This window comes from Camellia sinensis, chromosome 1 (assembly GCF_055761805.1).
Source record: "Camellia sinensis isolate YWXY chromosome 1, ASM5576180v1, whole genome shotgun sequence".
In the NCBI taxonomy this organism is placed as follows: Eukaryota; Viridiplantae; Streptophyta; class Magnoliopsida; order Ericales; family Theaceae; genus Camellia; species Camellia sinensis.
The window spans coordinates 18928868-18945275 of NC_138961.1; the positions used below are offsets into that span (position 1 = coordinate 18928868).

General features: G+C 38.1%; 2 protein-coding genes across 2 annotated transcripts in view; one reads left to right on the forward strand and one right to left on the reverse strand.

Moving 5' to 3' along the window:
• LOC114294162 (alpha N-terminal protein methyltransferase 1) overlaps positions 1-11216 on the forward strand; it is a 30078-nt gene extending 18862 nt beyond the window's left edge. Inside the window, exon 7 of the mRNA XM_082872617.1 lies at positions 10973-11216. Coding sequence (XP_082728743.1) covers positions 10973-10999 — 27 coding nt within the window. The 3' untranslated portion in view covers positions 11000-11216. The remainder of the gene's footprint in view (positions 1-10972) is intronic.
• Positions 11217-14275: 3059 nt separating this feature from the next.
• On the reverse strand, positions 14276-16087 carry LOC114294138 (cytochrome P450 77A2). The gene has a single exon (XM_028238254.2). It carries the CDS (start codon positions 16031-16033, stop codon positions 14495-14497), a length of 1539 nt encoding a protein of 512 aa, XP_028094055.2. The 5' UTR covers positions 16034-16087; the 3' UTR covers positions 14276-14494.
• Between the last annotated feature and the right edge of the window lie 321 nt (positions 16088-16408).

Genomic DNA, 16408 nt, shown 5'->3' on the forward strand with positions numbered 1-16408 from the left:
GCGAATAACTTTTGCCGACCAAAAATAGACTTTTAGCGACCAATTTTTTTGTTGCTAAAAGTGTTAATTGTTGTAGTGTCCATTCGGCTAGTAGGAGACTCTAGTTAGATTAAACGATTCACTATAATCTTAAATTCAGTAAGCAATTACAATTTTAGTTATACAATCGTGTAGAATTGCACTAACTCTATTACAATCCCAATCCTTTTTTAAAAAAAATCATTATTATTTATTTCTTATATATGTATGTATATTTATATAAGAAATTTGATTATAAACTCTTTCTTTAAACATTTCTAATTATGTTAACATAAAAAATATATTATCATCATAAATAATTTTTTATTTTATTTTACATTAGAAATAGAATCATACTATTCTCAATTTGATTCTACGTTTTGATTTACAAATTTTTCCTACCGAAGTTACTTAACATTATGATGTTAACAAACTTTCGTCAATACATACACGTACAAAATGGGGTAGACTGTTTAGTCTTCTGAATTGTACCGGTAGGGTAGTCGACCTAGATTTCAACAAAAATAAACATTTGAGTTTTTTATTTGTTTGATAGGTTTTTGTTTTGTTTTTCTGGACCGTTCTTCAACTTTTGTTCGGTATTTTGAAATCGAACAAAATAAAATAGTCCAACATCACATTGCCGAACAAAAAATATATGTCTGATAACCAACTGTCGAATTAAAGATACAATTTAGGTAACTCAAGGCTGGATTTTTTTAATTTGTTCGACTACTTATTACCGTGTATTTTCAGTTTTATTTTTTTATATATAGCGACCCCGGTTTTTTTATATATAGCGGCCCATGGACATTCTCAGAGCTAAGAATCAAGTCCAGTCCCATGTAGCTGAAACAGGGCCGTCTTTTCTGAAGAGGGAGTCTTTCAGATCGAATCCGAACGAGTTTTTGGGTGATCCTAAGGAGCCACTGAAGGCTTATGAGTGGTTGGAACAGATGGTGAAAACGTTTGAGATACTTGGCATCGCGAACGGGGGCTTGTGAGTAACCTTGGCGTCCTTCCAGCTGAAGGAAGACGCGGGTCAGTTGTGAAAGTATGCGCAGGGGCGCATTGGAGGGACTTGGGAAGCTTTCGTTGATACTTTCCACGACAAGTACTTACCTGCTACAGTAAGGGAGAAGTTGAGGGATTAATTCTCCAAGTTGGTGCAATTGAATATACCAGTTGCTGAGTTTAAAGCCACCTTCACTAGTTTGTCGAGGTTTGCACCGGAGTTAGTAGTGACTGAGGAGCGCCAATGTTTGGAGTTTGAGAGAGGTTGCGGACCAGACTCATGTTCAGAGTAGCTGGGTCCATGATTAGGGACTATGGGCGCTTTGTGGAGGCGGCAGCCCATCTCGAGACTATCATGCATGCGGAGGAGGAGAGGATGAGGGGCTCCAAGAGGAGTCAGGGGGACAGTAAGAGGCAGAAGGGTTCTAACCTTCAGCAGTCCCAGGGAGCGCATTCGAGATCTACCTTTCCAATGCAAAGTTCGGGTTCTAGGAGAGGTGATCAGGAAGACATTACTTGTTTCAAATGTGGTCAGTTAGGCCATAAGTCTCCAGCTTGCCCACAGAGGGGATGAGAGCAGCGAACAACTTCATCTTCGGCTCATTCTCAGGGCTAGAGTCAAGGCAGAGGCTAGCCGCTCACTTGTTATCAGTGTGGGCAAACGGGACACTTAAAAAGGGTTTTCCCACAGTTGGGTGGCACACCTGGTGTGTCTGGTTCGAGGCAAACACAGAGTCACCAGCCAGCTCAGTCAGCACAGGCCTCGAGGGCCAATCAGAGAGCCTTTTCGGCTCAGTCAGTGCTGTAGTCTTATGCTCCAAGGGGTGAGTAGGTAGATCAGAGACCTTTAGGGCACGTGTATGCTATTACAGCGCCAGATCTTGTATCGGTTCCATCTGTTGTGAGAGATACCTTTCTGTTTTGCAATTCAGTTGCTGGTGTGTTAATTGATACAGGTGCATTACACTCCTTTATATCTTTATCATTTGCATTAGTTTTGGGGTTGGAGTTGGCACAGTTAGCATCTCCTATATGTGTTGTATCACCTATTAGAGGTGAGATCGTTTTGAAACAGGGGTGTCGGGTTGTGATATAAAGGTTGTCGATCGCCGACTCCCTTTTTCATTTGTATTGATGGATATGACTGGTTTTGATGTTATTTTGGGTATAGACTAGTTATCGTCATACCGGACTGTTATAGATTGCTACCGTCAGAGGGTTACTGTATGTACCTTGAGCGGTGATTGTTTTCATTTCTTGGGAGATCGGATTGGTAGAGTTTTACCACCGGTGTATGATCCACGGGGGCAGAGTGAACTTAGTTGTCTTCTTGCTAGCTTCTTGAGTGAGTAGTATGATGAAGTTTGGGTCGAGTTACCAAGAGTGGCTTGTGAGTATTCAGATGTCTTTCCCAAGAATCTTACTAATTTACCACATCACTGATAGATCGAGTTCTCTATTGATTTAGTGTCTGGCACAACACCAATTTCTATGGCACCGTATCAGTTTACACCAATTGAGTTGAGTGAGTTGAAGATTCAACTCTAAGAATTACTAGATAAGGGTATCATTCGCCCTAGCACTTCACCTTGGAGAGCACCGGCTCTTTTTGCTAAAAAGAAAGATGGAGCCTTGCGACTTTGTATTAATTACCGAAAGTTGAACTGGGTTACGATTAAGAACAAGTATCCAATGCCACGTATAGATGACCTGTTTGATCAGTTGAAATGATCCTGTTGTTTCTCTAAGATAGACTTGAGATCGGGCTATCATCAGTTGAGGGTCAGGGAGGAGGATATCCCGAAGACGGCATTCCGTGCGCGGTATGGCCACTATGAGTTTCTTGTGATGCCTTTCGGGCTAACCAATGCCCCAGCTGTGTTTATGGACTTGATGAACCGAATCTTTCGATAATTCTTAGACCGTTTTGTGGTCGTCTTTGTGGACGATATTCTGATTTACTCACCCTTTGAGAAGGAGCACAAGATACACTTGCGAGTGGTGCTTGAGTTGCTTAGAGCCCATAAGTTGTATGCTAAGTTCAGAAAGTGTGAGTTTTGGCTAAAAGAGGTTAAGTTCTTAGGTCATGTTGTATCCGAGGAAAGGGTGACTGTAGATTCATCCAAAATTGAGACAGTGCAGGATTGGGCACAACCTAAGAATGCTTTCAAAATTCGTAGTTTCTTGGGGTTGGCGGGGTATTACCGTCGGTTTGTGAAGGATTTCTCTAGATTAGCTTCGTCTTTGACTAGATTAACGATGAAATGGGTCAAATTTGTGTACAGTGAGACTTGTGAAAAGTCGTTCCAAGAGCTTAAGGTTAGACTTACCATCGATCCAGTTCTGATTATTTCGAAGAGGGGATTAGCCTATTCAGTGTATTGTGATGCCTCACGAGAGGGTTTGGGTTACATATTGATGCAAGAAGGGAAAGTAGTAGCCTATGGCTCACGACAGTTGAAAAACACACGAGAGGAACTACCCTACTCATGATTTAGAGTTAACAGCTGTGATTTTTGCCTTGAAAATTTGGAGGCACTATCTGTATGGTAAGAGATTTGAGGTGTTTTCTGATAATAAGAGTCTGAAGCATCGTTTACACAGAAGGACTCGAACTTGAGGCAGAGAAGATGGATGGAATTCATAGAAGATTATAATTTTGAGTTGCATTACCATCTAGGGAAGGCCAATGTAGTGGCTGACGCTTTGAGTAGGAAATCTATTAGTAGCGTAGCTTGTATTGCCATCCGGGAATGGGAGATGTTGGGTGTCCTTTGTGAATTTGACTTGCATCTGGGCGAGTCTGTTGAGTCTACAGCCTTGTTTTCTATAGCTGCACAACCTACACTTGTAAATTGAGTGTTAGAAGCACAAAAGGATGACTTTGAGGTAAAATTTCTCCGGGAGAAGATCTTCAGTGGGAAGGTAGAGAATGGTTTAATTGTGTATCCCAACCTGAGTGTGAGATACCGTGACCACTTGTTTACGCCGGAGTCTTGCTGAGAGGAAGTACTCCAAGAGTTTCATCATTCACGTCTTGCGGTGCATCTGGGAGACACAAAGATGTATCATGATCTGAGTCGCTAGTTTTGGTGAAAGGATATGAAGAAGGATGTGGCAGTGTTTGTATCGAAGTGCCTTACTTGTCAGCAAGTGAAAGCCGAACATCAGAGGCCAGCGGGTTTGTTACAACCCTTGTCTATAGCTGAGTGGAAATAGGAACATGTCACGATGGATTTTGTAGTGGCCTTCCGAGGACTCAATAGGGTAGTGATGCCATCTGGGTGGTAATTGACTGGTTGACCAAGTCGGCGTATTTTATTCCTATGCGCGTAAAAGATTCGGTAGATTACCTTGCTGACTTGTACATTCAGGACATAGTGAGGTTGCATGGGGTCCATGCGACGATTGTCTTGGATAGAGACTCGCGTTTCACTGCACGGTTGTGGCAGAGCTTGCAGAGTGCCTTGGGCACTAGATTGACTTTTAGCACGGCTTACCATCCTCAGACTGACGGGCAGTCCGAGCGTATTATTCAGATCCTTGAGGATATGCTTCGAGGCTGTGTCCTTGACTTTAAAGGGTCGTAGGAGAGACACTTACCCTTAGTGAAGTTTGCCTACAATAATAGTTTCCAATTGAGTATTGGCATGGCACCGTTTGAGGCCTTGTATAACCGACCGTGTAGATCTTCAGTGTGTTGGGCCGAGGTGGGTGATGCACCTTTGTTAGGTCCAGAGTTGGTTCGAGAAACGACAGAGAAAGTGACACTTATCCGTAAGAGGTTGATTATAGCCCAGAGTCGCCAAAAGAGTTATGCCGACCGTAGAAGAAGAACTTTGTCATTCGAGTTAGGCGATCATGTCTTTTTGAAAATATCACCTAGGGAGGGTTTGATGAGATTTGGGAAGAGTGGGAAGTTATCCCCTCGATTTATTGGTCCTTTTGAGATCCTTGAACGGATTGGGGAGGTTTCATACCGTTGGGCATTGCCTCCACAACTTTTCGGAGTGCATGACGTGCTTCATATTAGTATGCTTTGGAAATATGAGTCGGATCCATCACATGTGTTGGATTGGACAGACTTAGAGGTAGATGATGATGCCTCATATGAGGAGAGACCGGTAAGAGTCTTGGATAGACGGGACCAAGTCTTGTGAGGCAAGACAATTCCTTTGGTCAAAGTATTGTGAAAACATCACGGGGTTGAAGAAGCAACTTGAGAGCGTGAATTGGAAGTCCGAGAGAAATATCTGGACTTATTTGTTGATATTTGAGTGTATGTTAAGATTTTAGTTTTACTTATGAACTATGAGAACATTGTATATGTTTTGAATTATGAAAGCATTGTATATGTTGAATATGTTTCGGAAATGCAAGTTGATTTTGACATCATATATATTGTTTCGGTTTGAAAATGCAAATATATCATAAACATTGAATATGTTTTGGAGATATGGAATATATGTATTGAAATTAGTTAAATTTCGAAAAATGCATATTGATAAAATATGTTGAGCTATATATATATTGCGGATTTGTTCTCTTGTGAGGAGGTAGAATGACCGATGGGTGGGTCATGGTGATGAGAGTAGAATTATAATCACTTTGAAAATTGGATAATCATGGTTTTGAAACTTGTACTAAAATTTCAGGGACGAAATTCTTTAAGGGGGGGAGGTTATAGCGATTCCGATTTTGCCCCGACCTTCATTGTGTCCCGGACTTGCGTTCCGTGGTTGAATATTGTATCCATGTCTTGTTTTCTCCCTTTGACTCTTTGTATTTGAGTTTTGGAACTTGTTGGGCGCGTTTGGAACAGGTTGGTTGTTAGTTGGTCTAGATTGTTGTTGCCCAGATTTTGGCTTTTTCGCTCGAGCGAAGATTCTTGCGCTCAAGCGAGCCTTGTGTAATTTTCTTCTTCGCTCGAGCGAGGTTTTTTACGCTCGAGGGAGAATTGAGAGTCCTCAGGTTTCTTTTCCATAAGCAGAATTTCTGGAAAGGTAAAGTGCTTCGCTCGAGCGAGGCTTCTTGCGCTCAAGCAAGCGTATAGCGATCCCGGCTTCCCTTTTCTTTAATTGTTGTATCCGGACTTAGGTTCCGTGGAGTTAGGCTTAGTTTGGGAAGATTGAAAAAAGACAAAAAGTCAAAAAGTCACTATCCTATTTAAGTCACATCATCTTATTTAAGTCACATCACCTCTCTAATACATCACTTCAAACCCAACCCAAACTCAACCCATATTTCATAAAAAGTTAAAAAGTACACTTATTTAGTCTTCCCAAACTAGGCCTTAGTTGCTGTGTGCGTCTTATTTACATCCTTTACTCCTTGTGTTCGAGTCTTGGGTTGTGTTGGGCAGGTTTGAAACAGGATGGTTGAACTTGGAAACCAAGAGTAGTTGCCCAGATTTTGGCCTTCACGCTCGAGCGGGGATTTTGACACTCGAGCGGGCCCTTCGTTGTTGGCTGTCCGCTCGAGCGGGGTTTTCGACGCTCGAGCGTAGTTTTCCATCTTCCAGTATCTCCTCTGCAGTGTTGTACGCTCGAGCGAGATTTTGACGCTCGAGCGGGATGTTGTGTGTGACGCTCGAGTGGGAGAGTTGACGCTCGAGCGGAGACCTGGTTCTGTAAAAGTTCTGGAAGTGTGTATCCTTCGCTCAAGCGGGATTGTTGACGCTCAAGCGGGAGTCTGTGAGTGACGCTCGAGCAGGGCGTTGGACGCTCGAGCGGGGCGACTGGGTTAAAGCTCCGTGTTTTGATCTTTTAAATCACTTTCCCCACTTCTCTTCTCTCTCTTACTTTTTCAAAAACACCATTGTTGAGCCTCTCACTCTAGAGCTCTACCTTCTCTCTAGGTATTGATCTAGTAGGAGTGATTTCCTCACCTTTGGCTTTTACAAAAAAGTTGTTGATCGTCGAGGGCTATCTTTTGATCCGAATAGTTCGTGGTTTGGAGCATTTTCATTTCCATCATCTTCTTGGTTGGGTGTCATTCTTTGAGGTAGGGATAACCTACTCCTTACTATGAGCTTTGTCTTTAAATTTTAATATTTTGAGATGTTGGGGTTGGTTTGGTAATTTTGTGAAAGTTTGGGGCTTTTGTGTAAATTTACAAAAGTTGGGGCTTTAGCCATATAAAGCCTAGATGCATGTTTGGCATGGAAAAAGTGAAATTAATGTTAAAACATTAATGAAAATGGAACCTAAGGGTTGTAATGTTAATTATGGAAAATGCCCTAATTACATTGGTTGATTAATTTGTATAATTAATTGTTAGAAATGAGGAATTGAATTGAGAATGTGGAAATTGGAAAGGGAAAGGGGTTAAGGGGTGTAGTTGGATTATTTATCGCTCACCTGGTTGAAATGTTGATTGTATATCCATTGTTGCATTTATTTTTTTTGTATAGAAATAACTGCTTTGGGCTATCGGTGGAGGATAGTCTTGATTGTTGTAGACAATGCATGATGATTAGGCAAACGGAAACTAATCACTGGAATGAGTCATTGAGTATGATGATTGAAAGAACACGTTAAATTTATGTGTTGTGTGATGATGTGTATAATTATTGTTTATATGCATTGTGTTGCGTTGGAGGAGATAGGGGATGTACTCCACGGTTTAGGGGAAGATAGGGGATGGACCTCTAAACCGGATGTTGTTGGGAGGAGATAGGGGATGGACTCCGTAGATAGAGCTCATATGCTCATCTAGTGATGTATTGACAGAGCTCATATGCTTGTCATTAGAAGTGTGATAGTGCTCATATGCATATCTGTGGAATTGATGATATAGCTTGTACGCTTATCTGTTGGTATGTGATATAGCTAGTATGCTTATCTATTATGAAATGGGGAAGTGCTTGATATGAGTTACTGTCTCATATGAGTTGTCTGGCCAGGTTCTGAGCCATGGTTATAAAATGAGAATTGAAAGGAACTGGAAAATGAATTGTAACATGGAATTGTATGTCATGAAACTGTGAAGTGTGATAAGAGAAAGTATCACTGTTGGCCATCTATCAACTGCTAATCTTTTAGTCATTGTTCATATTTGGTTTAGTGTATTTCTACTGGGCTGTGACTCACCCTATATGGGAATATCATTTTCAGGTACAGGTAGCATGCCACCTCCAAGGACATAGCTTGGGAGGCTAAAGGCGGACACACTTTTGTTGTCTTATTTCTTTTTGATGTATTACATGTAAATTCAAGCCAAGGGCTTAATGTGTAAATGAGTTAGTACTCTTTTATTATAACCAAGTGTTAACTTGGAAAGCTGTAAGCCCGTAGGGCATTTGCTTTTGTCGTTAACATGTAATACTTTTTGTAATGGAACTCTGATGAATAGAGGAATGTGAAGTTTTTATGTATCAATGCATGTCTTTATTGATGGGTTTAATGTTATTTTTTTGAGGGCGTTACAGAGCGTGCGCGTCTGTGAAATTTCTGAAGCTTTGTATTTTACGCTCGAGCGATGCTTCTTGCGCTCGAGCGAGGTCACTTGTTGTGTCTGGTCGCTCGAGCGACAACTCCTTTGCTCGAGCAAAGATCGCGTATATCAGTTCGCAACTGGGTCCTTTTACTTCACTTTTTTGATTTCTTTTTTACTAAAAACCCTAATCTGGCTCCCTCTCTCTCTAAAAATCCAACTTCTCTCTACAAGTCCCTTAGAATCTAAGAGTTTCTACTCTACTTCCTTTGAGAAAAATGTAGAGTATCTTGTGGGCTTCCATTTCATCCAAGCAAAATCGAGTTTGGGCATCTTTGAGGCTTCTTCCATTCTTCCTTTGAGCTTCTACACTTGAGGTAGGGATATTCTACTCTTTAATATGAATTTTAACCTAGGTATTGGTCATTTTGTATAAATAGTGGAATTTGGGAGGATTTGGGTAAAACTAGGGTTTGGATTTGAATTTAGAAAGAGGAGTTTTCTACTTTTGGGCTCCATATATGTATGAGAGGTCTTGAACATGATGTTACTTGAGTATAATTGGTGAAATTGGGTCTTGGGGTTAATAATTGGAAAAAGAGGTGTTAGACTTATTTATTTTGATGATTTATTTAATTATGTTTTAATTTATTTGAAAGAGAAAAATAGAATCAAAATTTATTTTGTCCCATTATTTCTCACCTAAACCTTTATTCTAAATGTTATTAGAATGTATTTAATATTTGATTAAATCAGGAGTTCAAACAGTCTAAAACAAAAGTTCAAACAGCCCAGTACAGCAGCAGGCCAAAAGGTTCAAAAGGTTCAAGTGGAAGATATTTAAATTTGTAATGATGAAGTGGAAGATATTCAAATTAGTAATGATGGAGTACAACGGCTATAAATTCAAATAAATACAACGGCTATAAACGGCTATAACTTTCATTAGATATACCAAAGCCTCAAAAATAAACAAGTTACAAAAAATCAGAAAATATTCTTTGATCTATAATCACTCACATCTATTCTCTGAAAAATTCTCTAAGAAGTGTTCTTCAATTTTTGTTTACATCATCGCTCAGAAATTATACACTAAGTCTTATAGCATTAAGCTCATCTTTCATGTGTGAGATTTACAAAAAAATCAAAACTTCATTTTATATATTTATCTTTGAGAGATATTTATTGTAAGTTTTCTTTGAAAGCAAAAATACCATTTCATCTTGTAATACTGTGTTCTTGAAATCTTGAGAGTGATTGTGAATCACCTAAGATTTGCAAAGGTTTGGGCTTGTGAAGTTTATGTAAAATTTGTAGAGGATTGCTCCATTTGTAAAGAGATTGCTAGCACCCCTGTGAAGCTAGAAGATAGTGAAAAATAACAAGTGAAGCTTGAGGAGTGGATGTAGGCTTGGTTGAAGCCGAACCACTATAAATCTGTTTGTCTCCTCTTCCATAATCTCTTTACTTTCCTACTACTGCTATAGCTATCTAATATTCATATGTTAATCATTTGATTTACCATGTATGTTAGTTATACTTCATTGTTATTTTGCTTGATCATTTACTGCTAAGTTCATCATTGTGCTTGTTAATAATTTGTTGTACTAGTAGTTAATTTTATTGGGGTATTATTAATTTTAATTTGTAGAAATCTAATTCACCCCCCTCTTAGGTTGCTTTTTAGGTAACAAGAGGAAACTTGCCCTAATTTGTATTAAATAAATTATTTTGTATAAATAATGAAATTGATGTAGAAAATATGAAATTGGAAGAGTGTATAAATGACTAGTGTAGTTAGATTTGTTAAGTCACTCACCTATGGAAATTTGATAAATTATCGGTTTAATAGATTGTGTATCTGTTTAGAAATATCTGTTTTGGGCTATCGGTGGAGGATAGCTATGGTTGTTGTAGAAACTGCATAAGGATTAGGTGAATTGAAACTAATCGTTTGAATTATGTCATTGAATATGACGGTTTGAGTAAACCATTAAATATGTGATTTGGTTAGTCATTGTATATGACAACGCTTTTAAATACATTGTACATATATTATTGTTTGGGAGGAGATAGGGGATGTACTCCATTGTTTGGGAGGAGATAGGGGATGGACTCTATTGAAATTAAGTTGGCTAGAGTGTCCAGAGTGAAAGTCCTGAAATCTTATATATATGGGTGTTGATTCCCTCAGATGTGAATTCCTTAAAATGGCAAGAAAATAGAAGTGTTGGATTGATGAATGTATTGAATTATAAACCACTGAGTTGTGGTCTCATTTTGGTTGATTAGATGATAACGAATTTGGTAAATAAATTAATCTGAAACGGATGAATGGAAATGGATTGAGGTATGGTTATTTATATTGAATGGTCTTGGAAAGAATATGTGTTGGTTATGAATATTGCACATTTATCTGATGCTTATATCTTAGTTAAATCTCATATACTGTTTTAGCATATCTCTATTAGGCTTTGGTTCACCCTATTTGGGAAATCATTTTCAGGTACAGGTGACATGCCGCCTCCAATGACATAGCTTGGGAGGTTTAAGGGCTGAAGGCTTCATTTTGTTATCTTGTTTTGTGTTAAATGTTTATTCAAGCCGAGGGCTTCATATGTATAGAGGTAGGACTCTTTCTTTTGTTGTAACCCAATGATATCTTGGAAATGTGTAAGCCCGTAGGGCGTTTATTTTGTTGTAATCAACTAATATTACATGTTGTAGTTTCAGAATGAACATTTATGGAAGTATAATGCATGTAGTGTCTCTTGTAATATAAACTCTGATGAATGATTGTATAACATTTTTCTATCATATTTATGAATCCCTTGGGTTGGTTTATCCTCTCTATTTTGAGGGCGTTACATTTTATATATATATATATATATATATATATATATATATTTTGCTTGGAATGATTATGTTTCTACTCATTGCAACAATGCAAATACTACATTATTAGAGGACTCCAGTCATGAATTCATTACAAACGAGATTTGTTAAGTTTTTTTATGAATATGATTTTTTTTCTTATTTTTAATTTGTATTAAATTATATTAATAATTTAACGTATAAATGTATTTATTATCTTTAGACTTTTAGTAGTCGTCAAATATTAATAAATGGACTTCTAACGTTAAGAAGAAGATTGGATTTATCATTATTATAAAGACATCAAATGCAGAAAGTAATGGCAAAAAATCAAGACTTACACTTGAGCTGCATTCAAATGTAGTGCACTAGGTTCACAGGAAAAGGTTGATGACATTACTTCTATTTTATCCTACTTTGAACATGGCCCTGGATTTAATCATTGGATGACTATACCTGGCATAGGTCATTTGATAGCATCATCCTACTGAGTCGTTCTTTATCATTTATCCATGCAACAGTGCTTGACATTTCTACCACTTAGATCAATATCGACTGCAACACCTAATCAAAGAGATATCTGCATAGGATTTATAAATTGATACCATTTCGTGCAAGTATAAACTACTGAGCCTACTTAGATCATTACCATATCTTATTTTTTAATTTTACTTATTGATGTCTTTGTTATAAGTTTATTTGTAACCTGGTCATCCAGTACCTCCGATAACAAATAATTGAATTCATTTTTATCACCCGTGTGCTAGTGGATAGGAGAAAGCATATACTACCCATATTCATCAATTCCGCTTGTTTGTCAGACCTGATGTAGTAACTACCAAAACTATCAATATAGATGAATTTTGATAACATGTTTGATTGATAGATGCAAACAATGACAGATTTTATGGATGCTTTTATGGATGTTCGTACACTTGATATTTTTATCGATACTTTTTATGTATGATTTTATGGATGCATGTTTCATTTATAGATATCTTTTTATAGATGCTTGAAGAAAAAAGTAAATCTTTCAACGTACAACGAGAAATGGCTAGACAAATCTATTATAGTTTGGCAACATGATACTAGAGCAATCTAATTTGTATAGCAATGTATTACCAAACAGACATTGCACAAATGGCCCCGAATTAATTTCTTATTATCATCCAATTGAACGTCAACATATTGCTAAGAAAAAAAGTTTGTCTGGTAACATGACACTGGATCAATTTAAATTCATTAGCATTGTATTACTGAACAAATCAAACACAAATTTAAAAATCATTATTTGGAAGAAAGTGACTATGTAAATGTATAACAACAAAATGCTAGAGAAATTTATTTTTTCCAACAACATAACACTGAAGGAATGTAAATTAACTGCGTCTTTCTCTTTTCCTTTCTCTTTGCTGGGTCTTTTTCTGTTCCCTTCTTTTTCTTCCAAAAACTATTGGTGTAAAGAGATGAAAGAGTTTTTAAAGAACTTTACTTTAAGATTAATTTTAATAATATAATAAATATAATAAGAATTATATTCTTTTTAATGATATAATGAGATTGAAGATATAAAAAAATTAAAGTAGCGGTAGAATCACTCTATATTTTTTTCTCTCTCTAGTTGAGACACTGAGACACTGAGCAAAGAATCACTCTGAGACACTGACCAAAGAATAAATTGCGTTGGCAGCAATTTACTTGGAGAAAGTCCAAGGCTTTTGGTGTATACATATTTTTACACGTGCATATGCCAGGTCGAAATTGATGACAACACCACATACGTGAAATCATTGTCAGCCAATGTGACCCAAATTTAATACAAGTGTTTTCTAGTATTTATTAGCCTTAATTTTATTTTTTTGAGATTAGATTTATTAGCCTTATTAAACAGGTCAACCAAGAATACCGGCCACCTTCTCCAATTAAAGACAAATTATGGTTATGTGATGTCACAAATTAAATGTAATCGATGAAAGGTAATAATTGGTGGTCACAAATTCTGTGATTTAAATAGTTCGAAAATACCAAAACGACATCATTTTAGATACAAAACAACTCCGAAAATGTCAAAATGACGTCGTTTTAGTATTTTCGAGCCATTTGAACCACAGAATTTACGACCACCAAACATTTTCCTTGATAAAATAGGTGCGGAGCTTATTAATTTCTACTAATAATGAAAAACAATATAGAATATAACAATCGATGGTTAGTTAAAAATAGAGACGTGATGTCTCTAAAACACTTAATAATTTTTTTTAATTTAAAACCAATAAACTCCACCACAGATGTTCCTTTTTATTTTTAGGTGTCATTTTCATCTTGTGAACTTCTAATTGTGTACATAAATTACTATTAGAATGAGTTTACGTGTGCTTAAAAAATTACAAAATTTGAAAGTAAAAGATATATAGAGATAATTTTGAAATGTGAAAACTTGTCATAAAGCTTCAAAATGTGTTTTTGTACACATTACATATAAGAGTGAGTATAGATATTTTGTTAGCTTTATAGCAACTTTAACATTAATAGACAATTTTCCTAACAAAAGTTATAAAAAGCATATTATATATCAAATATATCACAACAATCCGTCTGAGCTTACACAAGGGGCCAATGTGGCCATCACCACCTCATGAAGGCTTTGGTTGGCAATGATTTTTTTAAGTTAACTTTTTAATTTTTTTGACTTTTTTTAGTGTGAGACTTTTTTGTTCGTTTGGTATTTTTGATTGACTTACAGTAATTCCTCTTTTTTAAATGAGAGGAGGAAAAAATGGTGGTGGACACCTCTAAAAACTTTAGACATACAAATAAAAAAGATTAAAGTTTATTAATGTTATTACTCCTTACTAAAGTTATTATGAGAGAAAAATTGTACACCAAAATCACATTTGGAAAAATTCACGGCCCATTTCCATGAGCTAACCAAACATTTATAATTAATAAACACGAGTAGTCACATTGATTGAAAGGGATAGTGCCTCTTTTGTTGTGTGGCAAAGAGTTTCACATTCCAAACATACAATATTGCATAAACTCCACTAATTACTTAAACCCAAAATTAAACAATAAAAACAAACAAAACACCCAAAAAATAAAATAAAATAAAATATTTATAAACCTCGCTGTCACCTTAAAAAAACCACTTTAGTCAAACCCTTGGTTCGACCTTGGCTCTTAGTGTATTTTTCATCACCACAGTGAACTCCAACTTCTCACTAAAATCCACTTTGCTATTTTCCGGGTAAGCGGACCATTCGAATTCCTGAACCATCCGGGCTATCATCAAATTCACGTGGGTTGTGGCCATACCCAAACCCGGACAAATCCTCCGCCCGACCCCAAATGGCATCATCTTCACTCCCTTCACCCCCGTTATATCAGCGTCCTCTCCCCCGGTGATAAACCGATCCGGGTTGAACTTTTCCGGGTTGGTCCATAACTTCGGGTCATCCGAAATACCAGGCAAAAAGAACTCCACATTGGTGTCCGTGGGTATATCATAACCCGCTAACTTGGCTGGTTCTATGACTGCATGGGTCAATGAAAAGTACGTAGGAGGGTGTTTACGTAGCAACTCTTTAACGACGGCGTTTAGGTACACCATCTTCTCTGCATCTCTCTCGTTCACTTTCCGATCACCGACCGTCGATCGAATTTCATCGTAGAGCCTGGATTGAATATCCGGGTTCTCGATCATTCGAGCGATGGCCCACTCGATTGCCGTACCTGTCGTGTCCGTCCCACCGTTGACAAATTCGGAGCAGAGAGTGACGATCTCAGCGGTGGTCGGACCCGATTTCCGACCCTCAATTTTAAGATCGAAAAGCGTGTCGAGGTATGAAAAAGACACCGGGTTTGGTTCCAAACCCGGGTTTTTGAGCACCGCTCGACGCTTCTCGATCAATGGAACTAAGCCTTCAATTTGCTCCTTCCGAACCTCCGTGACTCTCTTCCGTTGTTTCGGAAAAAATGGACTCAAAATGGGTAAAAAATCATCAATCCTCGGATCGACAGTAATCAACACAGTCTTCATCATCTGATCGATTTTCTCGATCATTTTCTCGTCCATTTCGACCCCAAAACACATCGATAGAAGAATACAGAAAACTGCGAACCGAGCGTTGCTCAGCACCCAAACAGCCCCATTGTTAGCCTCTGCTTCGGATTTAAGCCGAGCAACGAGCTTATCCATGGCAACATCTCTCACATCACGAAACTCTCTGAGTCGACTCGTACTCAGCATGCCCTGAACCATGTTCCGCCGCAAGGACCTCCACACGGGGCCGTAGACGGCGGCGTTGACGGTGAATTTGTCGCAACTGAAGATGGTTCTGGTCGGATTCTCCCTCGGCCGACTCGAGAAGACTTGACCCTTTTCGATAAGTGCTTCGTAAGCGAGCTCGGCACTGCTGATGATGATCATGGTTCGAGTCCCCATTCTCAGAGTAAAGATTGGACCATACTTGGGTAACAGATCTCTCACGTATTGGAAGAAGGGTTTGCCGGATCGAGCGACTTGGAAGAGGTTTCCGACGACTGGCCAACCCGGGGGTCCAGGAGGGAGATTGACCACCTTCGATTTCGATTTTCGAGAAAGCAAGAAGACTAAGCTTGATGCAATGAAGGCTAGAGCAGTGAAGATGAGATGGTAGTAGGGGGAGAGTGAGGAAAATGAGATTGAATCCATGGTGGTGGTGGTGTTGGTGGTGGTGGAGAGAGAGAGAGTAAGAGAGTATAATGTGGGAGGAAGCAAAGGGGGAAAGTGGTATAAAAAAGGAAAACAGCTTGAAATTACAGGTGGGTTCAATTAAGGCTATTAATATTTTTCAACTAGAAAACCAGTGGTAGGCATTAAAATTAATGGTAGAGAAAGATATGCATATATATATATCTATACTATTATATATGTGAGCACATGACTTGGTGTCTAATAGTGTGGTAGCTTCTCCTTCTGCCACGTGGCAAATTTTTCTATCCTAAAATAAAAAAATGTTATTCAAAGGCATGAGTAAGATTTGAACCCAAGACCTTGGGTTTCATTAAGAACACTCTTACCATTTAG